At 38.8% G+C, this 26,734-nt stretch overlaps 2 protein-coding genes across 2 annotated transcripts; one reads left to right on the forward strand and one right to left on the reverse strand.

Annotated features, from left to right (window-relative positions):
• Positions 1–4,819: 4,819 nt before the first annotated feature.
• On the reverse strand, positions 4,820–8,339 carry LOC121873925 (probable glutamate receptor). Its single transcript, XM_042377804.1, has 6 exons — positions 8,262–8,339; positions 7,581–7,881; positions 6,899–7,119; positions 6,175–6,355; positions 5,156–5,268; positions 4,820–4,967 (listed from the first exon to the last, which is right to left on the reverse strand). The coding sequence occupies exons 1-6, from the start codon at positions 8,337–8,339 to the stop codon at positions 4,884–4,886; spliced, it is 978 nt and encodes a 325-aa protein (XP_042233738.1). The 3' UTR covers positions 4,820–4,883.
• Positions 8,340–24,220: 15,881 nt separating this feature from the next.
• Positions 24,221–25,754, forward strand: LOC121873926 (SCAN domain-containing protein 3-like). Its single transcript, XM_042377805.1, has 2 exons — positions 24,221–25,228; positions 25,542–25,754. Exons 1-2 carry the CDS (start codon positions 24,221–24,223, stop codon positions 25,752–25,754), a joined length of 1,221 nt encoding a protein of 406 aa, XP_042233739.1.
• The last annotated feature ends 980 nt before the right edge of the window (positions 25,755–26,734 follow it).

Consider the following 26,734-nt stretch of genomic DNA (forward strand, 5'->3'; position numbering starts at 1 on the left):
ATAAAAAAATAAAAAATACGACATTTAAATATATATATATATATATATATATATATATATATATATATATATATATATATATATATATATATATATATATATATATATATATATTGAAAAAGAAAAAACAAATTAAGAAATTAGTGTGTAGTATCAATGTATGGTTTGTATTTAATAAAAGCTGCAGCATACAGTTCAAGGTTTATGATGGCGTCGTGGGTCACTTGTGGTGATGGTTCAAGTCTATAGTAGGGAGGCATGAACACCTTAATTGTAATTCAGGTTCCTTGGGCAAAAAGAAGAAAAATCAATCGGGTCCCCAGGTGGCCCCTTGGATTCCCCAGGTGATGCAGAAAGAAACTGTCATAACTTTCTTATCGTTTGTTTGATTTGGACATATGACGCCTCTATGGATAGGTCCTAGAAAGATGGATAGATAGTAATAGATGATATTTTCATACATATTTGCAGTATTGACGTTTGAGCCGAATTTCTATTTTGGTGGCCATTTTCCCATGCTTTTCCTTCAAAAACTGTTTTTCCTCATGAAAATTAAAGAAAATGCTATCTCTGAGGTAACGTTCTCTTAAAGCAACATCAAAATAGGGTTTTACACAAACATACTCATATATATATATATATATATATATATATATATATATATATATATATATTTCACACAAAGCCTGTCCATCGAGCTGATAGGCCGTGAACCTCCCATTGGGAACTGACCCTGCCATTTAGGTGGATGTCAGTAGCATTTTACCCAATCCAGCTGGTATGAAACACGAGGTACCATTTATACTTCATTTTTAGTCCATATAACACGCCGACTTTGAACATATAATCAACGACATCACCAGCCAGGACTCGAACCCTCGACCTACTATGTGGGACCAGGGAACGCTACCGACCATGCCACAAAGACGTGTCTTTGTGGCATGGTCGGTAGCATGATTAAAAGGACTAAAATATATGCAGAACAGATTAATTAAAAATTAAAACAATTCAGACAGTTATTTTATTAATTACTATTCAAAAGCGGTAGAAATATATAATAGCTTCGATCAGGCAAGTTCCAACTTTGGATGGGGTTTGGCCGGTGTTGTATATTTTATATACAGTATATATTTTTTTTATTCTCTATTGATTTCAGTTTATTTGCTGCAGAATTCATTGTTCAATATTTGAAATTGGGAAGTTTTCCACAGGCATTTGTAGATGGCTGTGCAAGGAAGCCCATTCTTGTAGCTTCAAGCTCGACTGCATGGTTTTTGACACCCACACTTTACTAGCTCCTGGCACACCACTGCAATTTGTTAATTTGTAAGCGATTGTGAAATCAGTCTCCCTTTAACATTTTTCGAACCGTGAAGACAAGGGTCTGATTCGCAAACTAGTGGATCATGGGGATATACCCTTTTGACAGTGGTGGTACAGAGCGTTCTGGGACGATGAAATCATTTCCACGTTCTAACTTAGGTGATTCGCCGACTTCACACCTACATAAACATGAATGATGAATTGCTCAAGAGATTTGAAGAGCTGACTTTCTAGGTCAACTCGTCATAGGGCTGGAAGGAAGCCATGGTCTCAATGACATCGTCTGGGCACTTCTTCAAGGCCTTGGAGCAAAGGCCTTTTGAAAGGACTTTCAATAGAGATGTTGAATAACAAACAGTGAGTGTAACAAAGAGGGGATGGGCACGGCTTAGTTTTTGACCTAAGGCTTCTGCAATATCCCTGTTGCTCACAATTCAACGATGCCTCCGTGAGCCGTAGCTGACAGAAACTTAGCAGTTGGCGACAGTTGTGGCTTCAAAGAGAGAGAAATGGTAGATAAGGATGATCACAACATCAGAGTTGGAAATCCTCACCAAGATATTTGAATGGCCTGTTGTTAGAGTACGAATGACCTGCAGTGCGAGTCGTGTGTCTGCTTCCTCTTGGCAGAACTGTCCATCCATGTCTTAGCCTAGTCCCCCAACGCTTAACTGTCTTCCCATACGGGCTGGGGATGCAGAGATCATCCGGAGATAATTGGATCTCGTTGGGTTCATCTCCAAGGAATTAAAAGAGCCCGGCTTTGATTTTGCTGTCTCGCAGGAATCCGGACCACTTTTTGAGTATTTTTACCTTCAGGCTAACTTTGAGATGCACTCCTGTGTCTCGTGTTGACCTGGTTTCATCTTTGATAGATTCATCTCTATACGAGTCCCAAACAATTTGTAGACTGTAGACCTTCCTTCTCAGCTTTAATGTATTTCTTGAAATACGAATCTTTGTAATCTTCAAAGATTAAATTTTTTTACGGGGAATAGCCACCCGGCTACAGATCATCGACCCACAACGGGGCCTGGGGGGCGAAAAAATAAGAGGAAAAAGAAATTTAAAATAGAAGAGAAAAAGAATATATTAATCTACTCCACGAAGATGCCGGAAACCAGCTTTTTGAAGTGAGACAGATTATGAGAGTATGGAAACACAGAAGAAGGCAGAGCATTTCTCAGTTTAGCTATGTGAGGAAAGAAGGATGTATTATAACGGGTTATTCTAGTTTTACCGATCCACACAGAGTCGGTGGGCACAGCGGGCAAGACGAGTGTTACAAGCCCACGGCCTTGCCGGCGGTACACAGGATGCCAAATACAAGGAACATTTCCCGTTAAATTACCTGTAAAAGAGAAAGTGAAGCAGTATTGCGTCGAAGAGAAATGGAAGAGAGATCATGAGCTTATGGGTGAACAGAAGAAGAGCCACCCCAGACATGAGATCAGTACTCCAATTTATGACAAATGATCCCTTATAAACTTGAAGCAACTGCTCTTGTGTCAAGTAGCTACGGCATCTGTACATCATTCCCAGCTTCGGGAGGCAGCTGTTGTGGATGTGTGGCTTCCATGATATTTTAGAGGAAATGGTGAGTCCAAGCATATCTCTTTTAGAATTTGGCATAATGATATCGTCCTGAAATGTGATTGGTAGGAGATTATCTATTTTCTATGAAGCATCACCGCGAAGAATCAATGTGTGGATGAGTACTCCTCAACAAGACGATCGTTTGCCGGAACTGGTCCATTGCAAATTTAAGATAATTCCACGATTCACTGATCTTCTCGAGCTAGTCAGTGATATCCAACTTCTACGAATGCTACATCACTTCTTCACTCTCGGCCATAGACGGGATAAAGGCATGAACCTCATGGGAGAAGAATACGTCGAGATTATCTTCGTGAGTACTTGTTGCAATATACATTTGGCTGAAGACTGAGTTGGAGGCTTTGAGCAACTGGAGTTTCTTTGGGTTGCGTCATGGTCGAGCTATAGATCAGAAAAAATAGGAAAAGTTCTTCGTAATGGGGTCCTCATATGATTTCTTCCTCTCGATGATAACATCTTTCACAAAGCTATCGTACTGGTCTCGGCCTTGCTTTTCAAAGATACAGACTGAATCCTTATCGGTACTGAGCTTTCCATCCAAGCTCACAAGATCTTCTCCATCTAGTAGAAAAGGATTTCCCCGGCTTAGAATGACGTCAACAAGGCTTCGGACATCAGTGAGGAACTCGGTCTTTCGGTTGTTTCCCTCATGATGATGGAAGAAACATGAGGACAAGGGACTGCAAATTCTACAAGTATAGACAAAAGTTGGTTTCACTTTGGTATCAAATAAAATTCAACAGGATTGTCTGAAGATGATGCCATGGAAGCGGCCCATTTGACCATCGAAAAATCTGGATTCTTCATGAGCTTCTTGGAAAAGCTTTGTCAGGCCGACATAATTTTTCACCCGAAGGGAATACCTTAATTTTGATAATTGTGTGGCTTTAAGTAGGGCATAGGTCGTTCACGGTTGCTATTCCGGCTTCGGCAATGTCTGATGACTATCGTGATCCTTGTAATGCAAGAGGTCACCCGGAGATTCAGGACCTACTTTTCCAAGTGGAATCATCCTAACATTACAATCATGTTACTGGCTATTTAAAGGTAAGACTATTGAAGCTTTTTCATGGATGAGTAGACTGGCTGGACTCCCGTGACGATAGGCACCTGCTCAGGGTTTAGGTAGACTGTACTCATGATAATCAATTGTATGGCATGTACTGTAGGATAATTGCTCGATCGTTCGATGGTTGTTTTAATGCAGGGAACAGTCCACCAAGGGAAAGAACAACTTCACTACCCTGGGAACCATGATCAGCAGACCATGTGCTGAAAGGGTCTTTGTTCTTCTCCTCTTGGTCTTTGAGCATATAGGCCACCATTCTTGCCCATTCTTCTTCCTTTGAGATTTTATCGGCAAAAATATCTTGTGTATATTAAGTTATCCTTGAACATGCTTGACGTGAAGCATTCAGCCTGACAGATAGTTGAGGAATGGTTAAGTATTCATCAGGTCGAACCAGTTTTTTGCAGCCAGTTTCTGAAATTCGCGAATCTCTCTTTTCGCCACCACGTAAAGCCCTATTTTGATATTTTATTTGAAAACATTGGACCACAACGATGCCATTTCATTTCATTTTGATGCGGAAACACATTTTTTCAAGGTAAAGTATTGAGAAATCGCCCATAATAGAAATTCGGCTAAAACCTTCAACACAACAGCCACGATGGAACACATTCTCTATGACATAATATCCATTTTGTTTGCAATACCTATTCATAAAGAGATCATATGTTGAGAAAAAAACACTAAGAAAGTTGTGACTGTTTCTTTCTCCTGGGGTGTCCGGGGGCCTTGGGTTGGGAAGGTCTGGGGAACCCAAGGGATTTTTCCCCCTCCTTCGAGAATGATTATTCATGACTCAAGGAACCTGGAAAACACCCTGGTTAAACTTTAACTCGCCGTCTTAATTAGAACCTCTATACATTTATGCTCACTACTACAGAATACGAGAACAGCGCATCTCCACACACAGCACCAGGAGACTGAGACCGCACCCGCCAGCCAGAACCACGAACATTCCCTGAGATATAAAGGTTTACGTCGTAAGTGTCTGATTATGAGTTAATGTTCTACATTATAAGATGTCACAAGTTTAGTAAAAATAGTAATTTAATATATTGCTCAATATAAATTAGTTCGATAAATTAGAAGAGTATTCGCATTGAATCAAACTGACTGTTTATTAGCAATGCGTAATTATTACCTTACCCATAAATTTGCTAAGGAGAGAGAGGTACGGACGGTGATCTTCTTTGGTGGACTGAGACACGTTGTAGAGTTGGGGATGTTTGTCCTGAACCACTGCATGAAGAGACCGGACTCTGTCAGTGCCAAGACCCTACGTAGTGAGAACAGGGAATACCATTCTTAATAAAAGGTATTTTACATTAAGTTAATTAACATTCGGTTATAGTAAAAGAGTAAGTAACATAAAATACTGTATAGTATCATTCAAAATGTAAACACACTAAGTTAAGAGAGGTTAATTAAACACTTAGAACACATTTACACATTTGTAACCACTTCCATATACATATTTACTTTCACAGACTTTTATGACCACCAAAGTAACTTTGTTATTCATTGAATATTATTTATTATCACCTTTTATGCAAAGCAGGTACGATAGGGTTGTCTTTCTGGCTTATGATACCTGAAGAAAAATGTAGGTAGCCCTCTCTTGACGTGTAGAAATCGCACTGACCTGCCATACAATACATATGTTTTAGATTTTAAAATACTGTTATCTTATAAATTATTTAAAGAGTTATTTCATATGACTTATGAATATATAAATTGGGGAAGAGGATAGACAAATGCATCATTTATATATATATATATATATATATATATATATATATATATATATATATATATATATATATATATATATATATATATATATATATATATATATATATATATAATCAACTACCTCACCAGCCAGGACTCGATCCCTCGACCTACTGCGTGGGACTAGGGAACGTTACCGACCATAAAGTGCCCTAGTCCCACGCAGTAGGTCGAGGGTTCGAGTCCTGGCTGGTGAGGTAGTTGATAATATGTTCAAAGTACGTGTGTTTTATCGACTAAAAATGAAGTATATATATATATATATATATATATATATATATATATATATATATATATATATATATATATATATATATATATATATATATATATATATATATATATATATATAAAGTTTTATTGAGAATAAAGACCTGAAGTCGTGAAGTCCTCCGCCATCAGATTCCTAAGGTTTATGTAAACATCGACGAGGACGTGTCGGCCGTTCCTTATCAATGTGTTCACCACCTTCTTGTACTCCTTGTGTGTGCTGTACATCACTCGTTCCTCAGCCTCCAAGTCCGCCACTTCACGGATAATGCCAGATTTCACTGTCTGGATGAGTAAAGATAATGTTATATTTAGGAAAGTGTTATTACAAGTGAATTTAAAAATTACAAAATAAAACCAAGTAAACATTGTATACTGAAATATGCTACTATGTTGGGAAATTTTTATTTTGTGAAATATTTTAAGAAATTGTCTTCGGCTTTAACAGTATTCTCAGTAATCCATATCTGTTGTTACTGCCTAATTATAGTTTTTTTTTACTGCTTTAATTCTTTAACCTACCTTTTGACATGACTTAAAAAGCACTCAATTCTATTATTGTTTATCTTTTTTAACATTATGTAATCTCCCACTGAGAAGCATGACATTATACATAAGGTGGGCAAGCTCAGTAAGTTATATTTTCTTTCCTAGTTTGTTAAACCTGATGTTTGATGTAGATACTTGTGTTCTGTGTTTAAGACCTTGGCTGTGGAAGCACGGTATTTCATTATAACAACCAAAGCCTTTTATCTTCAACATGTAGAGGGCAGAACACTATTTCAAGACAACATCGAAATTATGAAAGCATTCTATATGATGACGTACACGGAGATACTCTGCATTGATCGAATTTTTCTGCCATATCATAATTGTTGAAGGATCGTCAATAACTTCCCGGAGAGACTGGAAAGGTTGAGGAATGTGTCTCACGGCCAGGAGGGACATGAGGTTGCCGGCATAGCTCCGTGTTAACACCAGCGTCATCAACATCCACACCGCCAACACCACCCGCTGCCACCACCACCAGTCGCTCGGGATCGAAATACCTGGTTAAAAGAATAAAACAAGAAATTATCAAGGTGATCAGGAATAACAATTATTTAACCAAACCTTAGCACACTTCCTCACACTTCCTCATATATATTGCTATTTCTTCTTGTGGTTTCTCCCATCTTCTACATGTGCATGAAATCAATATTACACTGCATAACTCTAGCAATATTCGCCTCCTGTTCTAAGGGTTGCTGTCTCGCACCCATTGCAACTTTAGTTTACATAAACCATCGGAAGTGATAAAGTAAGGGTAACTAAGAATCTAAAAGAAAATTATATTGAATATTTTACCTGTCAAAGATTTTTTATCTATAAATCTTTATCTTAACAAGAAAATATTATACTTAAAATTTCTTACACTTCTGGAAATAAACAAAGCATGCCCTAATCTAATTTATTTATATAGATCCGAAAAAGAAATAAGGGAATTAATTTTGAATTATACTCAACTCACACTCTTGTAATAATACGCGAATGAACTCATAAGCGTCAGTCAGCCACACATAGAGAGTGTGTGTCTTGGGAAAGAGATATGAAGAACACATCACCATCAATGCAGGCAGCAGTAGTAGTGCTATCAGGATAAACGTCCACACCAGCGGCGCGAGGGGCAATAGGAAGCCCCATGGGTTCACCTCCGGCCTCCCTAAACCAGCTAAAATCTTGGTGTTGTCGTAATACAATGGCCATGTGAAGTCCACCGCCTCAGATCGAGTGAATGTTAAACTGAATGGGCCCACAGCTATGTCTGCTTCCTACAAAGTCCAAGAACATACAGAAAATACTAATTAGTCACTTCAGTTATTGGATTACAGATGGTGTATGCGAGTTAGCAAAGGTACGACATATTAGGAAGTAAACAGACATTATCGTTTAGTTCAAGCTGAGTTTATCGCCCTGTTAGAATATTCTTATCATTACTATTGTGAGGGGCGATGTGTTCTGGCTTCCCACATATTAATTCCAGGAACATTGAACGGTAAAGAAGAGTGAAATTTTAGTTCACTTATAACAGTCAAAAGTAAGCTATCTTGATATTGAATCCTCGGAAACAGGAAGTAGATATGCATATTGTATCACCAGGGTGCTGTAACATCGCTGTTAGTAATACATCTCAGCGCCTAACTACACTTACCTCCCTGCTCACCAAACCCAGCATGCCGGTCCAAGTCCCGTCGTTGCCTTTCGTACCAAAAGTTCCGTCAAGAGGCATCACGTAATTGTATCTGATGATTAATAATTTTGAAACTGACAATCAGTTATTATCAATTGTCAACAATATATTACTATATTGAAGGAAAGAAAGAAAACAAAGAACCTTATGATATGTGAAATCTGTGGCAAATAGGTCAACACCTCTTCAACTTACGAAAAATTTAAGGCCTTGGAAAGATAGTCTACAACGTTGGCAATGGCCCCAGTGTATAAAATCCTCTTGCTCTCCGGTGCCTCAGGATCGTCCTTCATTATAATTTTGTGGTGAGACATTAATATCACTGCCACCTTTAGTGTGGCCGTGTTAAAGAACCTGGTGTAGAGAGAAGGATCAGACCATAAATTAATTCAGTAGAAAATGTAGTTCTGCTATCTGTAAGTTAAGGTGCAGTTGCCTCCACATGAATGTAAACTACCACAGCCTGGTAGTGTCAGTGGGCTCGGGTATGAGATGTGGCATGGCAGCGCCCTAGGCAGGGCCGAATACATGGGCTTGAAGCAGTAAATATATCCTGTTTCCGATCAGATAAAATAATAAAGGAGGTAAACAGATAAACGAACCCTGTAATATGTGTAATACATCAATGTTAGCAACGACCGAATGACTAGGACCGAACTATAGGAAATCGGTAAACAGGGTAATCCACGGTTTCAGTCCCATGGCGACGTAAATGTGCCCCCATATACACCCAGGCCGTAGTAAGATCATGTGGCGGCAACACTACAATCCAATCATCTTTTTACCATGTTGAAATTACTTGTACACTTATCGATGTTTTTACTCTTGAATAGATCATTTGTGATCATTAATAAGGAACTCATTTAAGCAAGAGGTTAACTGATATACCATATAACAAACTGTACCCCCCAAGCAATACACTACTAATAATATTTAAACTATTGACAACAAAATTAACTTTAAATTTAATATTTGTGATGATTGGTAGTAAAATTTGTAGTTACTGAATATATATTACACTTTAAACTCAAGTGACGTTCCTCTACACAGTGTAATAACCGTATACTTGGAACGCTTCCAACTATGGACAGTTAGATGGACGATGGAGAGCCTGATTCCGGTATTGCTTACCAAAACATTCTAAGTACTTACTTGGAAAATTTGTCGGGGAAAAGCGGGAGAGGTGTTGTTAGGACAAGGTGCTGGTCTGGCGTCCAGGAGGCAATTCTTAAAGCGCTAGCTCCTGGAGAACTGTATGGCAGATGCAAGTACACATTGATCCTGCAGATTATATATATATATATATATATATATATATATATATATATATATATATATATATATATATATATATATATATATATATATATATGTTCTGATATTGTACTTATGTTGTTTGATTTTGAGATGCAATGTTTTTCCTGTCTGTCACACAGGTAGACAGTTTCATACATTTTTTATCGAATCACCTGGAGTCTACCAAAATGTCAGTTTTTTCTGTAATGTTTTTGAGATGTTTGCATATTTGTGACTTTATTGATGAAGAATTGAAACACATTCGTTCCATTCCACAAAAACTTGGGTACCCTTCTGTGTTTGTTGATCATTGTTTTAAAAGGGCTAAATAATCCTTTCATTTAACTCAAACCAGGCAAATTCCTAGACTTATCAATATTTTGACTCTGCCCTATAGCAATGAATTTGTCCCGTTAGTTCAGTCCCTTAAATTACTAAATATTAATGTTGTTTTCAAGTATGACTCAACTATTACCAATATGTTAATAAAAAATAGCCCAAGTTTGAATGTAAATGGAAGTGTTTATTGTATTCCATGTAGCAAATGTAATTGCATTTATGTAGGACAGACAGAAAAAACATTGCAACTCAGAATCAAACAACATAAGTACAATATCAGAACTGCATCTGAAAGCAGTGCCTTGTTCGTTCATGTTAGGAATAATAATCATCCCATTGCTTGGGAAAAAAGCTTAAAAGTATTCAAATCATCTTGTGTCACAGAAAGACTTCTGGTTGAAGCTAGTTTGATTAAGGAATTAAAATCATTAAGCCTTGGTGATGGTCAGTTCAAAACTGATATTATGTTACATAAATTTATTTGTCACTGGCCCAAGGTTAAAACTGCATTTAAACCTTAGAGCTAGATGTAGGATAGTTATTAGTGGGTCCCTCATTTTTGCCCTGACCTGACCTGACTAGCTCCTCTACGTGTGTGTTGGTGTGGGGATTAGTTGATGACATCATTGTGACCTGACCTCATGTTTAATAAGGTCACCCTGTATATTTAAGCCTCTCTCTGTCCATGTAATCCAGTTGCCTCTGAAGATGTCTTGAATAAAGACGAAAGCTAAGGTGCTCCGTTGTTTCCCTTATCCCTTTTCGCCAGGATTCGAACCCACGGCCCACAAGCCTATGAATGTGACCGGGGAACGCTAACCACTGGACCACCAGGATACTAAAAGTAGTCCTAGACTTTGTTATATTTCACACAAAGCCTGTTCAACAAGCTTATGGCGCCGTGAACCTCTAATGGGGACTACCAGTATCACGTAGGTGGTAACATTTTACCAAATCCGGCTTCGAAACACGAGGATCCATATATATTTCATTTGCCCAATAAAGCACGCAGACTTCTACATACAATCAATACCTCAACCCGCCAGGATTCGAACCCATAGCCCACGAGTCTATGACTGTGACCGGGGAACGCTAATCGCTGGACCACCAGGATATTAAAAAGCAGTCCTAGACTTTGTTATATTTCACACAAAGTCTGTTCATCGAGCTTATCCTCGTGTTTCGAAGCCGGATTTGGTAAAACGTTACTCTGACCACCTACGTGATATGGGTAGTCCCTATTAGAGGTTCACGGCGCCATAAGCTCATTGAACAGGCTTTGTGTGAAATATAACAAAGTCTAGGACTGCTTTTCGTATCCTGGTGGTCCATCGGTTAGCGTTCCCCGGTCACAGTCATGGGGTCGTGGGCCGTGGGTTCGAATCCTGGCGGGTTGAGGTGTTGATTGTATGTAGTAGTCCGCGTGCTTTATTGGGCTAATGAGAAAAAATAATAATAATATATATATATATATATATATATATATATATATATATATATATATATATATATATATATATATATACATATTTCATGTAGATCCACAATGAAAACGTGGATAAGATAAATCTTGATAAAATCACACGGGAAAAGGGAAACAGCGGAGCACCTTAGCTTTCGTCTTTATTCAAGACATCTTCAGAGGCAGCTCAGAATCAAACAACATAAGTATAATATCAGAACAGCATCTGAAAGCAGTGCCTTGTTCGTTCATGTTAGGAATAATTATCATCCCATTGCTTGGGAAAAAGCTTAGAAGTATTTACATCATCTTGTGTCACAGAAAGACTTCTGGTTGAAGCTAGTTTGATTAAGGAATTAAAATCAATAAACCTTAGTGATGGTCAGTTCAAAACTGATAATATGTTACATAAATTTATTTGTCAGTGGCCCAAGGTTAAAAATGCTTTGAAAACCTTTGATCTAAATGTTTGATAGTTATTTTGTGGGTCCCTTATTTTTGACCTGACCTGACTAGTCACGTCACCCCCCTTTTCTTAAGCTCCTCTACGTGTGTGTTGGTGTGGGGATTAGTGGATGACATCATTATGACCTGACCTCATGGTTTTAAGGTCACCCTGTATATTTAAGCCTCTCTCTGTCCATGTAATCCAGTTGCCTCTGAAGATGACTTGAATAAAGACGAAAGCTAAGGTGCTCCGCTGTTTCCCTTTTCCTGTGTGATTTTATCAAGATGTATATATATATATATATATATATATATATATATATATATATATATATATATATATATATATATATATATATATATATATATATATATATATATATATTTCATGTAAATCCACAATGAAAACGTGGCTCTGAATTTATTGACGATGAATTTAAACACATTCGTTCTATTGCACAGAAACTGGGGTACCCTTCTGTGTTTGTTGATCGTTGCTTTAAAAGGGCTAAAAAATCCTTTCATTCCTCTCAAACCAGACAAGTTCCTACACTTAAGAATATTTTGACTCTGCCCTATCGTGATGAATTTGTCCCGTTAGTTCGGTCCCTCAAGCTTCTAAATATTAATGTTGTTTTCAAGTATGACTCAACCATTACCAATATGTTAATAAGGAATAGCCCAAGTTTGAATGTAAATGGAAGTGTTTATTGTATTCCATGTAGCAAATGTAATTGTAATTATGTAGGTCAGACAGGAAAAACACTGCAGCTCAGAATCAAACAGCATAAGTATAATATCAGAACTGCATCTGAAAGCAGTGCCTTGTTCGTTCATGTTAAGAATAATAATCACCCCATTGCTTGGGAAAAAAGCTTAGAAGTATTCAAATCATCTTGTGTCACAGAAAGACTTCTGGTTGAAGCTAGTTTGATTAAGGAATTAAAATCAATAAACCTTAGTGATGGTCAGTTCAAAACTGATAATATGTTACATAAATTTATTTGTCAGTGGCCCAAGGTTAAAAATGCTTTGAAAACCTTTGATCTTGATGTATGATAGTTATTTTGTGGGTCCCTTTTCTCTGACCTGACCTGTCTAGTCACGTCATCACCCTTCTCCTTAGCTCCTCTACGTGTGTGTTGGTGTGGGGATTAGTGGATGTCATCATTATGACCTGACCTCATGTTTTTAGGTCACCCTGTATATTTAAGCGCCTCTCTGTCCATGTAATCCAGTTGCCTCTGAAGATGTCTTGAATAAAGACGAAAGCTAAGGTACTCCGTTGTTTCCATCTTCCCGTGTGATTTTATCAAGATATATATATATATATATATATATATATATATACTTGAGGAAGGAAATACACAAGATAAATAATAGTAGTAAAGAGCAGTATAATAATTTGGTAACGTTTCGAAAATACTTTTCTTTATCTTTAAGCTTAAAATACATGAAACATAATACAAAGGCAAACAGAGTATTGGGTTTTATATCTAGAAGTGTAAGTAATAAGATTGCAGAGGTCTTATTGCAACTATGTCTTGCGCTAAGTTAGGCCACACCTCGATTATGCGGTTCAGTTCTGATGCCCTTATTATAGAATGGATATCAATTCACTAGAGTCGGTGCAGCGAAGAATGACGAAAATGATTCCGGGACTTAGAAACCTTCTGTATCAGGATAGGTAAAAGAAACTAAGCTTGCATTCCCTAGAAAGACGAAGAATGCGGAGAGATATGATAGAAGTATTTAAGTGGGTGAAAGGAATCAATAAAGGCGATATAGATAAAGTTCTTATAATATTCGAGCAGGATAGGACTCGGGACAACGAATTAAGTTGTGTAAGTTTAGGTTTAGGAGGGAGCTTGGAAGGAACTGGTTCACAAATATGGTGGTGGACGAGTGGAACAAGCTTAGCAACTTTGTAGTAAGTGCTGGAACTCTGGAAAGTTTAAAAAGGAGGCTAGATAGATTCATGGATGATAGAGAGTGGTAGTGACATAAGCAAGTTTGCGGATGACACCAAAATAGGGCGGCAAATTAATTCAGGGCAGGATGCAAATGCATTACAGGAGGATCGAAAAAACTGCAGGGGTGGTCTGAAAAATGGCAAATGAAATTCAACACCAGCATGTGCAGCGTACTTAATATTGGAAGAACAAATACTTATAATGTATACAGCCTAAACAACATCAACCTAGAGAAGTCGACTTGTGAAAGAGACCTAGGGGTACTTGTAAGCCCTAACCTACGGCCTAGAAGACAGTGCGTTAATATTCGAAATAAGGCAAACAGAGTATTGGGTTGTATATCTAGAAGTGTAAATAACAAGAGTGCAGAGGTCTTATTGCAACTATATCTTGCGCTAGTTAGGCCGCACCTCGATTATGCGGTTCAGTTCTGGTGCCCCTATTATAGAATGGATATAAATTCACTAGAGTCGGTGCAGCGAAGAATGATAAAAATGATTCCGGGACTTTGAAACCTTCCATATCAGGATAGGTTAAAGAAACTTAACTTGCATTCCCTAGAAAGACGAAGAGTGCGGGGAGATATGATAGAAGTATTTAAGTGGGTGAAAGGAAACAATAAAGGGGATATAGATAAAGTTCTTATAATATCCGAGCAGGATAGGACTCGGAGCAACGGATTCAAGTTGGATAAGTTTAGGTTTAGGAGGGAGATAGGAAGAAACTGGTTCACAAATAGGGTGGTGGACGAGTGGAACAAGCTTAGCAACTTTGTAGTAAGTGCGGGAACTCTGGAAAGTTTCAAAAGGAGGCTAGATAGATTCATGGATGATAGAGAGTGGTAGTAACTCTCGACAGGAGCTGCCATGCACAGGCCAACCGGCCTATTGCAGACTCCTTATTTTCTTATGTTCATGCACAGACCAACCGGCCTATTGCAGACTCCTTATTTTCTTATATTCTTATGTTTATTTAAAATTCAGACATATTTAAAACGTAAAATGCTAAAACTAAAGACTAAACCATAAAAATATTGATTTGTAAAATTCATGCAAGTAACAAACAGCAAAATTACAAGCAGTAGCACATCCTCAAAAGCTAAGGTTAAAGAAGAACATATATCGATGAGCTCGTACAGTAATTTGATAGCGAAAATGGATCTATGAATGCCTGTTAGGGACAGGGTAGATACAGCACACTGTTTATAAGACATTGGGCACGCAAGGAGGCAGCTTAACCGATAATGCACTCGACTACCTTTACTTCTCCAACTCTTATTGTTAGGCACCCATTTTTACCTGGGAAACTCAGGGATCGAACCATGTTAAGGAGAGGCGGAGAGCGCTGTATCCTCTCGGACAATGTACCATATAATTAAAAAACAAAGAAAAAGTGGAGGAGTCGTGGGTCTCTAGGACTGTTTAGGGTTTGTACATGAGGAGCGAATGATGTCATCGTGTCATTGGAGGAAGTCATAAAGATTGTGAATTCTAATTAACGTAAAAGGTGATAGCATACCTGGTTATGGTCTCTGTTAGATAAGTATACCGGTGTAGACAACAATTCACTTGCTTCTAATTGAGTGACCCCGGTGTTCGGTAATTCTGACCCTCAATTTTAACATGTTTTGTCCAACATGCGTCGCACTGCAAGGAACTTTATACTTGAACCATTTTTGTGTATAGTATTTATCTTAATTGTTGCTGTTTAATGTAGAATTAATCTAGAACACATGCGTTAATGTTTTAGTTGTTGAAGCCCATTTAATATTGTATCAGTATCAGTGAACAAAATCAAATTGGATTAAGTTAAACACAAAACAGGGGCAGGGATAGAATATGAAATTGAAACCGGAAATATGTTTTCAGCATTACTAGATGGTGACTTAGATGAACAAGAAACAGGACAACAATTTAATAATTACAAAGAAGTAGTGTTAGAGACTGGGGAAAAACTTATAGGACATGTGAATGATATGAGGAACGAGGCTTAAAGTAGTGGATGACATGAAATTTTAAAGAAAATAAGTAGACGAAGAAATGAAATGAAAAGAGAATGAAGTTGATGACAGCTGGCATAATTATAGGGAAATGCACATAAAAGTTAAACAAATGAATGAGAGAAAATTAAATGAATAGGGTAGGACTATTATAAGAGAAGACAATAAGATACTGTTTGAGGCAGAGGTAAACGAGAGATGGGATGAGTACGTAGAACTATACAATGATAAGGATAGAGTGTAGGTAAGAAACGAAAATTAGAATTAAATAGAAATCTAAATGGCAATTCTGGAAACAAAAGTTGAGGCAGCTGTGAACAAAATGAAAAATGATAAAGCTTGTAGGGTTGATCAGTTTCCAGCAGAATTTATAAAACAATGGACAAGAATTGGCTAAAATGTTTAAATAAAATATGTAATTCTATATACTTCGAAGGAGACCTCACCCAGTGATTTAAAAAAAATCAATACAAGTATTTGTATTATTATCTAAAAAGCCAGGAGCCTTAGAGTGCACCCAGTTTAGAGCAATAAGCTTTTAAAGTTATACCTGCATAATTTTATAATTCTATAAAACATGATTTTTAGTAGACTAGAAACTGAATTATCTGAATAGCAAAATGGGTTTAGAAAGGTAACTAGAGAAGCTATATTTGGTTTAAAAATTTTGAGTGAAGGGATTGAGAGGTCAAAATAATTTTGTACGTCTGCTTTGTTGATTTTTAAAAACCTTTTGATAAGGTAAACCACAACAAACCTGGAGAAAAAATAGGAATTAATGAAGGAGATATTAAAATCTTAAGGAATCTTTACTGACAACAGGAGGCTGTAGTGTTAGTAAATAATGAACTTAATTATTAATTCCAAATTAGACAGGAAGCAGTACAAGGTTGTGTTTTATATCAACCGTTGCTATAACGAATCCAATTGGTTCTAGAACCGTGTTCGTTATAGCATTCGTTCGTTATAGGATTAATCCGTTCCAGGCCCCCAAATACAACCACTTAACACTGAAAAATATAATATAAAATTGTAAAAATTGTAAAAAGTGCATACATATGCATCTAAACCCCTGAAATAAAGAATATCATTAATGCTTGTAATAAAAAAACAATAAATTAGTAAAAAAAAAAAAAAATTTTTAAATAATGTTCGTTATAGCATTCTCAATATTATAGGTAAAACCATTCGTTATAGGAATATTCGTAGTGGGGTATGCTATAACGAACGGATCCTACTACGAATATTCCTATAACGAACGGTTTTACCTATAATATTGTGAATGCTATAACAAACATTATTTAAAATTTTTTTTTTTTTTTTTACTAATTTATTGTTTTTTTATTACAAGTATTAATGATATTCTTTATTCTGAAATTTAATGGGAAAATAATATCAAATAAAACGTTATGTAGATGATATTGCTCATATCACAGATAGTGAAGAGGCATTACGTAAACTGGTTAACAGATTGGTGGAAAAATTAAGTTTAAGAGATAATGCTGTAAAGTCTAATGTAATGGAAGTTTACAAATTGAAAATTGATCTTAAATAAAATTTACGGTAGGCAACAGAACTTAAACAAGTGGATTTTGTTTTGTATTTGGGAAGTTTCATTTGCTGTGTTAGTAGATGTGCGGAAGAAATCAAAACAAAAATACGGCAAGCAAAAACAACATATAATAATCTAAAAGACCTGTGAAAAGGGACATCAACATCAAATTGAGACAAGAGGAAGCTGAAAGGCTTTTTATGACAATGACTGATGTATGGATCACAAGCAGACACCAGAAGGAGAACGGAACCTTTGAAATGTGGTGCTATAGGCGAATGCTAAGAATAAACTACAGTGACAGGAAAACAAATGGAGATGTGCTAAGATTAGCAGAGAATTCAAGAAAAATACTTGAACTATACGGAAATGTAAAAATCAGATACCTTGGTCATGTAATTAAAGATGGGGAGATAATAACAGAAATAATAATGGGCAAAGTTGAGGGTCTGGAGGAGGCAGAGATCAGGATGGGTGAATGAAATTAAAATCTGGGTCCCCAGAGAGATACAAAGCCTTGGAGAATTGGTAAAAAACAACCCGGGAGCGTTTCGAGTGGTCGCCATCCCTTAGATATGAGGACGATACTCTTACTGATTGATCAGTGGAGTGTTCTCTGATCTGTATACGATCCCTGATAAAATTTGAGTTTAAATCCACTTAATAAATTGGCCAGTATGGTCCTTAGCGCATGGTTATAAGAACCTTGGTACTGAATTGGAAAATAAACGATAGATTTACTAGCAGGACGATTCAAATTACAACTGTAATGTCTTATTGTGTCAGGTAAACCAAAGCACATGCAGCTATATGTCAACTAACGATTACCTAAGCGATACTGAGGTATCATCCACAATGAGCAACATAGCGTTCCTGCTGGACATCATTTTGTGTAGGTGGTGGAGCTCCGGGAGGGGTAGGCTGGTGACGACGAGGAGCCTCGTCGACCACACTAGGAGGCGTCCCTTGAGGGACCACTCGGCGAAGGCTGCGAGGAAGGCAGGGTCGTCGCTCACCACCACCACCGTCACGCACCATGACACCTGCCGCAGCTGGTGATGCAAACATGGTAGAAGTTATGAGAGAGTGACCTACCCGCCTCAGTAGTAATGCGAGAATGACCTACCCACCTCATCAGTAATGTGAAAGACCTACCCGCCTTAGTAGTAATGTGAGATTGACCTACCCGCCTCCCTCAGCAGTAATGTGAAACTGACCTACCCGCCTCAGCAGTAATGTGAGAGTAACCTACCCGCCTCAGTAGTTATGAGAGAGTGACCTACCCGCCTCAGTAGTAATGCGAGAATGACCTACCCACCTCATCAGTAATGTGAAAGACCTACCCGCCTTAGTAGTAATGTGAGATTGACCTACCCGCCTCCCTCAGCAGTAATGTGAAACTGACCTACCCGCCTCAGCAGTAATGTGAAACTGACCTACCCGCCTCAGTAGTAATATAAGAAAAACCTACCCGCCTCAGTAGTATTGTGAGAGTGACCTACCCGCCTCAGCAGTAATGTAAAACTGACCTACCTACCTCATCAGTAATGTGAAAATAACCTACCCGCCTCAGTAGCAATGTGAGAGTAACCTACCTGTCTCAGCAGTAATATGAAACTGACCTACCCACCTCATCAGTAATGTGAGAGTGACCTACTTGCCTCAGCAGTAATATGAAACTGACCTACCCACCTCATCAGTAATGTGAGAGTGACCTACTCGCCTCAACAGTAGTGTGAAACTGACCTACCCGCCTCAGTAGTAATGTGAGAGTGACCTACCCGCCTCATTAGTAATGTGAGAGTGACCTACTCGCCTCTGCAGTTTCGTGAAACTGACCTACCCGCCTTAGTAGTAACGTCAGAGTGACCTACTCGCCTGAGCAGTAATGTGAATCTGGCCTAACCGCCTCAGTAGTAATGTGAGAGTGACCTACCCGCCTTAGTAGTAATGTGAGAGTGACCTACTCGCCTCTGCAGTTTCGTGAAACTGGCGTACCGGCCTTAGTAGTAATGTGAGAGTGACCTACTCGCCTCAGTAGTAATGTGAGAGTGACCTACCCGCCTCAGTAGTAATGTGAGAGTGACCTACCCGCCTCAGCAGTAATGTGAAACTGACCTACCCGCCTCAGTAGTAATGCGAGAGTGATATACCCGCCTCAGTAGTAATGTGAGAGTGACCTACCCGCCTTATTAGTAATGTGAGAGTGACCTACCCACCTCAGCAGCAGTGTAAAACTTACCTACCCGCCTGATTAGTAATGTGAGAGTAACCTACCCACCACAATAGTAATGTGAGAGTGACCTACCCGCTGAGCCTCGTCGACCACCCGGGAGAGCTGCGCCTGGGTCATGTTAGTGTCCTGGCCATTCATTGCCATCTCGAATATCCCCACACCCCGGGGGGCCATCAGCTGACTCAACTCCTGTGTAAGATGTAAGAAAGGATATTTGAGAGGAATGATGTAATGTCATTCTTGTCGATAAGGAAGTAGACGGTAGTCCATTATACGAAAGAATTATCTGGGAATAATATTTATTACGAATTTACCAAGACAGGCAAAAGTATCCGCTCACCGAGACTACAGTGAAGTCCGAGATACTGCCGTCTGTGAGCAGAGAGACAGAACAGTCACTATGTGATGCTCTTTCCATCACAGCTCCTAAAGCATCTCTCGCCAAAGACAATGTGTGTTGTTCAGCTGGCGAAGATTAATGAGAAAGGACTATTAGCAGTAATACCTCTATACGTGTTATTTTGATTATGAGTCTTCTCCTTATTTACTAACTGTTCCACATTATACAGTCACGGTCAAAGTAAATCCTCCAACCCTCCAATTACCATACCCGAGAGCTCAAGGCCTCTCTACATGACGGGTCACAAGCGGGTGGGGAAGTATTGATGACAAGAGAGCTATGGATGACGGACCTGGGTCAGGTAGGAGGGTGCAAGTCAATGCCCACATGTATAGTGAGAGTATATGTAGTCCTAGAATTATCCTTAACACCTGAAGATGATGTTGAGTTTGGTGGATGTTGCTTGTCGTTGACCGCCTTAATTACCATGGCAGATGATAGGTCTAAAGCCCAACCAACCAAACAACTAATTAGGAGGGCGGGTGCCGGGGGAGGCATCATATGGACTTAACTTTCCCTTAGTTTTCTAGAAATTTATTTGATATTCTAAGGAGGAATGCGAGTGAGCTTTGGGCAGGTAATGTGTCATTAGGGTTGATAAGGCGTCTGGCTTCTGTGAGGAAAAGCCCCTGATATTGTCATGGTCACAATGACGGCTGGTCTGTTTGAAACTGTTGATTCATATTATACTTCACGCCCGCAAAACCATAACTGGTGAGTTATCCCTAGGAGGAAACGCCTTTTCCCTCTCAGTAAGTCCCGCCTATTTGGGGAACACAGTTGTCAATACGTATATTCCACTTTTACTGGCAATTTCAATCTCGAATTAGTTTATGTAAATTAACTTAAGTAATTCGCCAGACCAGTGTCAACTGAGGGTCATCCTTGAATGTGTAACAGTTGATTTGAATGTAATGTCTGTCATTGCGTGAGTAGCAACTCACGGCGTATATAAACCCGCACATGAAGGGAGAAAGCCCTCCCTTGACGCTTTTGCAATTTATCTCAGGTATGTAGGTTCCCCGCCGATATAGTCATTCAGTTTGACTTAGTCAATTATGTGAATATCTGTGTTCATGTTGTAACAGTGAAATTGTCATTTACCCAGTGTAAGAATTATTATAAAGTAAAAATGTCTTCTGTTTGTTGCTACACGACAGATTGTTTGTGATTGAGTCATCATCAGCCTTCCTTGACGATCTCCAATTTCTCAGATCCAGTGTGTGGGTTATTTTGAACACCCCACCGGCTGTCCTGGTCGGTGGATACCTAACAGTGAGCTGTAGTGGACGATGGCACTGATTTGGCAGGATTGAACTGCTCCAGTTTTGTGAAATAGACCCCTGACTCTCGCCACGTGTCAGACTACAACCGATCATAACAGCGATCGTCATTTGTTGAGACGCCAGTGTTCTACCCTGGGACCCTCCGTACAGTTATATGGTCTACAGTGTTTGTTGTATATGTTTGGGGATAATTAACTGGAAATAATTATCCCATGTTGGGTAGCGAACCCATGTAAATTGTTAGTATCAGTAATCACGTGTTATGTGTTGTGAGAGCATCCTCCATATGTACTGCCAACAAGTCTAGTGAAGGAGTTGATCCTTGTAGCTGTATGTTAATGTAATGTACCACCAGTAATGTTGTAGAAGCAAGAGTATCTAAGTGGAACTGCAGATGAGTAAAGCCAAGGAGTTGAACCTTGGAGTTGTATGTTAATGACATCTTTTACCCTAATTTAGTTTCATATTAATAAACCATTTCTTAGAGTATATTAGGGGTAACTTTTCTCCCAGTATTCACCGTTATTTCTGCCCAATGACTTGATACCAGAATTACAGTACCCATGTGCCCTACCCTCGCCATGCTACCAAAGGTCTGAGGTGTTGAAGTAACTTTGAAATGAAATAAGTAGACAGAGCAATTTAAGGAAATAAGACAAAAAGAAGCATGAAATAAGAATATAAGGGAGGAAGAAAATCCCCGCCCTTACAATATGACAACATAACAGGGGCTTTGAAGATGGTGACAAGGCCAATATTAACACTACTATATCAGTATAGTTTGCTACTAGCTTGAAGAAAACTGTAAACGTGAGAGAATGGGTACCTGTGCAGAAGAGCTCCTTACTGCCTGTGCCTTGCCTGGCATACCCGAGTTAGATATAGGTGGTTATTACTTTCCAAAACCTACATCAGGAATAGCAGGGGAAAGGAGCCGAATGAAGGGAGGGATAAGTGCGTGCACTAGCTTCGCTCACTCACCAAAAATAGACTTTTCAGCAAGCTTCAAAACCCCTATTTTAGTGAGGTGATCTTCGCTAGTGCAATTGCTATATTCCACAGGAAGGAGGGTGCTATAATGTAAGCCTTACATCAAAGTGGGGTCCGTGGCACTTAGCTAGGGGGTCCGCGAAAAGTTTGAGAAATAGTGCTTTTAACGTTTGTGAGAGATTTGGCGATTCCAATTTGCAGGATATTTTTTTATATGGTTTGAAATGAACAAATGCCTTGGACTATGACTTATTCTTTAATTATTGACAATATTTGTATGCATCATGGTGTATAGGTACTATAAATTGCCATTTTCCTTGTTTTTGTTTTTTGTTTTTTTAACAAACTGACCAGACTGGATAGACTTCCTTGTTGGGTATGCTATAACTGATCCATGTTGTCTATATTAGCACTAAGTTTACTGTGTTTGTTGTTTTCATTCTGTTGCAAATGCTGAAAAGGTTGCATTGCACTACTAATAATAACTTTGTGTTGTTTTACCATTTGATATGCAAATTAAACATGAAACATCAGTCTAATCTGTTAAGTGAAGTTGGACACACACTTTCATGGCAGGCCCTGAGGAGGGAATGTGGAGGGTTGGAGGAAGGTGAGGTGTAGTAATGGTGTAGTATTATGTCAGTTTCATTATTATTCACAGCAAGCTACTGCTCACGATATTATGTTTATTTTATATGTCATTTGTTTGCATCCACAGTCTTTTATGGCAACTTTAACCAAGTTTGTTTAACCTTCCCATACCTGGTCCCAATAATTCGCATATTTATACACCAAATTTTAAGAATATATATATATATATATATATATATATATATATATATATATATATATATATATATATATATATATATATATATATATATATATATATATATATATATATATGCTGTATTTTTATTCTTTTGATGTTTCGATGTTTAGTATCATTTGTGTCTTAAAGGTTTCGAGAGTGAATCAATTTGTTGTGACAGCCTACGAGGCTCTTTATTGTGTTAGTACTTAATTTAATTAAATTCTTAAAGGTTTACTTTATTTATTTTTATTCCCTTTTAATTTTTCTTCACTTTTTTTGTTTGGTTACGCCTAGAACCTGGATATTAAAGTAAATTAAGAGACGGCATAACAATATATATATATATATATATATATATATATAATCAACGACCTCACCAGCAAGGAATCGAACCCTCGACCTACTGGGTGGGGCTAGGGAACGCTTACCGGCTCGGCCACAAGGACACTAAAAGCAATTCTAGACTCTGTTATATTTCACACAAATCCTGTTCATCGAGCTGATGGCGCCGTGAACCTCATTGGGAAACTGCCCGTGCCTCTTATGTGGTGTCAGTAGCATTTTACCGAATCCAGCTGGTATGAAACGCGAGGTACATATATATACTTCATTTTTAGTCCTATATATATATATATATATATATATATATATATATATATATATATATATATATATATATATATATATATATATATATATATATATATATATATATATATATATATATATATATATCGTTTCAGAAAATTCCGTCATGTGCTCCTAGTCGCGTGCCTGGTAGTAACAACAGTGACTCACAGTGACAGCAGCGGACAGCCCGGTATTGTCCCTAGGTAGTTAGCTGTCATCATGGACAAGTTTGTACAACGATACAAGTAAACCTGAAGAACCATCAAATTCGTCAGGAAAAGTCAGAAAATATGACAATAGTTATATTGAATTCGGCTTCATTAAAAACAGGGACAGGAGACCGAAGTGTGTCATCTGCATGCAGGTGCTTTTAAACGATGTTATGAAGCTTGCTAAACTGAGGAGACATCGAAATACGAAACATCAGGATTGTGCTCAGAAAAGCAGGTCCATTTTTGAGCGTAAGAGAGAGGTGTACTGCCGACAACAAACTAAGATGACAAGTCTCACCATCATTCCCCAGAAGGCACAGCGGGCCTCCTATCTGACAGGACAGAGGGTAGCCAAAAGCAAGAAGTCCCACACGATCTGGGAGGAGTTGATGCTCCCTGCTGTGGTGGAGATGTGTGAGGTGATGATCGGGAAAGAGGCCGCAAGTCAACTTAAATCTGTATCTCTCTCAACCGACACAGTAAGAAGTAGGATTGAAGACATGTCCTGTGACATAAAATCGCAACTTGTGGCAAGATTGCAAACCTGTCATTTTTCAATTCATCTCAACGAGTCCACCTACTTGTCAAATTCCGCCCAGCTCATTGAACTCGTTCGGTACCCATGGAATGGACATATTTTTGAGGATTTTTTCTTTTGTAAAAAGGTGACTGTGCGAGCAACAGATGAGGAAATATTCAATATACTTGATACTTTCATGAGAGAAACAAAGATGAAATGGGAGAACTGCGTTGCTGTCTGCACCGATGGTGCAGCTGTTATGACTGGCCGCAAGAGTGGGGTGGTTGCGAGAATAAAGGCGCTCAATCCGCAGATTATAGCCACGCACTGCTTGCTGCATAGGCAGGCTCTCGCCTCCAAAGATATGGCCCCTGACCTGCACTCTGTTCTTAGTACTGTTGTGTTTGTGGTTAACTATGTGAAGTCAAGGCTACTACAGTCTCGGCTGTTCGCGCAGCTGTGTAATAAAATGTGTGCAGGACATGACACACTACTGTTCCACTCTAAGGTTCGTTGGCTCTCCCGTGGGAAAGTCTTACAGCGGGTGTTTGAACTGCGCACCGAGCTGTGTGAGTTTCTGAAAGATGCCAAGCCCACCACCGTAGCGCTTTTGTCTGAACCAGATTGGATAGCTCAGCTCTCCTATCTTGCCGAAGTGTTCAACATACTGAACGAACTCAATTTATCCACGCAAGGAGGCTATGCCTCTATCCTGGAGGTCAGCGATGAAATCAAGGTCTTCAGGGAGAAAACTGAGATCTGGAGAATGCGGGTCTTGAATGGGTCACTGACATGTTCCCACAACTCATGGAGTTTTTGGACACAAACAAACTATCAGTCGAGTTGGTGAGAAATTCGATCCGTTGTCACCACACTGCACTGAATGAACATTTCAGTTCGTACTTCACTGATGATGACACCGATGCCTGGGACTGGGTTCGTGGTCCATTTGTTGCCCATTCATCAGCGCGTGGCTCTCAGTGGAAAGGCAGAGGAAGAGCTGCTGGAGCTGTCATGAGATGGGACCCAGAGGACCCGGTTCCGTCAAGGTGTGCATGTAGACCTTATGGCCTTCTATTCAACAGGAGTATCCTGAACTTGTTGCTACTACAATGAAGATCTTGCTCCCTTTTCCAACTACGTACCTCTGCGAGGCATCTTTCTCAGCTCTGACAACCATGAAGACCAAGTTCAGGGCTCGGATGCATGTGGAGAATGACCCACGAGTATGCCTCTTGTCCATCCCTCCAAGGATAGAGAAGTTGTGCACTGAGAGACAGGCCAACATCTCGCATTAATAATGATAAAGAAACATTTGATATTGGTGTGTGTGAGAGAGAGAGATTAAATTTATGTGGCTCTCTGATGCTATTTCCGTGGTGGGGATATGTTGCATTTATTGATTTTGCTTGTTATGTGTGTGTTCACTTGCAAAGAAATGTGATAAGCCTCATCTATCCACTTGCCTACCAACCAACATAACTGTCGTCACTGTGGTAGAGAGGGACTACTCAGTACATGTGTATTGGATGAAGGATGCTGTTTTGTTCCTCCTATTTTTGGAATGTACTTATTTATTTGAATTCTTCTTTTGAGTTTTGATACTATGAAAGGTGCCACTTGGGGATGGGGTTAAAGTTACTTTTTGGCTACTGTTTGTGTGATTCACAGCTTTCCCTGAGTGTTAATATTCTGAAATTGTGCGCAGATATATCTAATACATTTCTTTTGATTTTTCTTTGTTTGTCCACATAACCTATATAGAAGTGTGAAAAATAGGCCTAATATAAAATTATTTTTGGGGGACATATGTGAGGGGGTCCTCGGTTTATTTTCTCTCATATAAGGGGTCCTTAGTTGAGAAAAGTTTGAGAACCCCTGGTGTAAGGGAAGCAGAGAGCATGCGAAAGACCATTTGAATTTATTTTTCCTTAATTTAATCTACATCAATTTATTTTTTCAAGCGTGCTGTCTGTAGGTCGGGGGGTGAGACCTATTGCTACGCAGGGTTTGTCTCACACCTGGTGAGACAGGTATCTTGATAAGAAACAGGAGGCCAATTTCCACTGACCCCCTTCCCGGACCTGTGAGAAGGAGTGGGTCCTCAGGAAGGCCAGTGGAGCAGATCACCAATAGGTCTTGCCTGTCGAAAGATACAGGGTGGTCCGACAAAAGAGAGAAGCGTTCAAGGTGACGGAAAAAATGAGAGTTTAAGATAGTTTCGATAATCTTAGAGAGGGATGAAGTTAGGGCAATGGGACAATGGTCACCCTTCTTC

This window comes from Homarus americanus, unplaced genomic scaffold (genome assembly GCF_018991925.1).
Source record: "Homarus americanus isolate GMGI-L3 unplaced genomic scaffold, GMGI_Hamer_2.0 scaffold25827, whole genome shotgun sequence".
Classification (NCBI taxonomy): Eukaryota; Metazoa; Arthropoda; class Malacostraca; order Decapoda; family Nephropidae; genus Homarus; species Homarus americanus.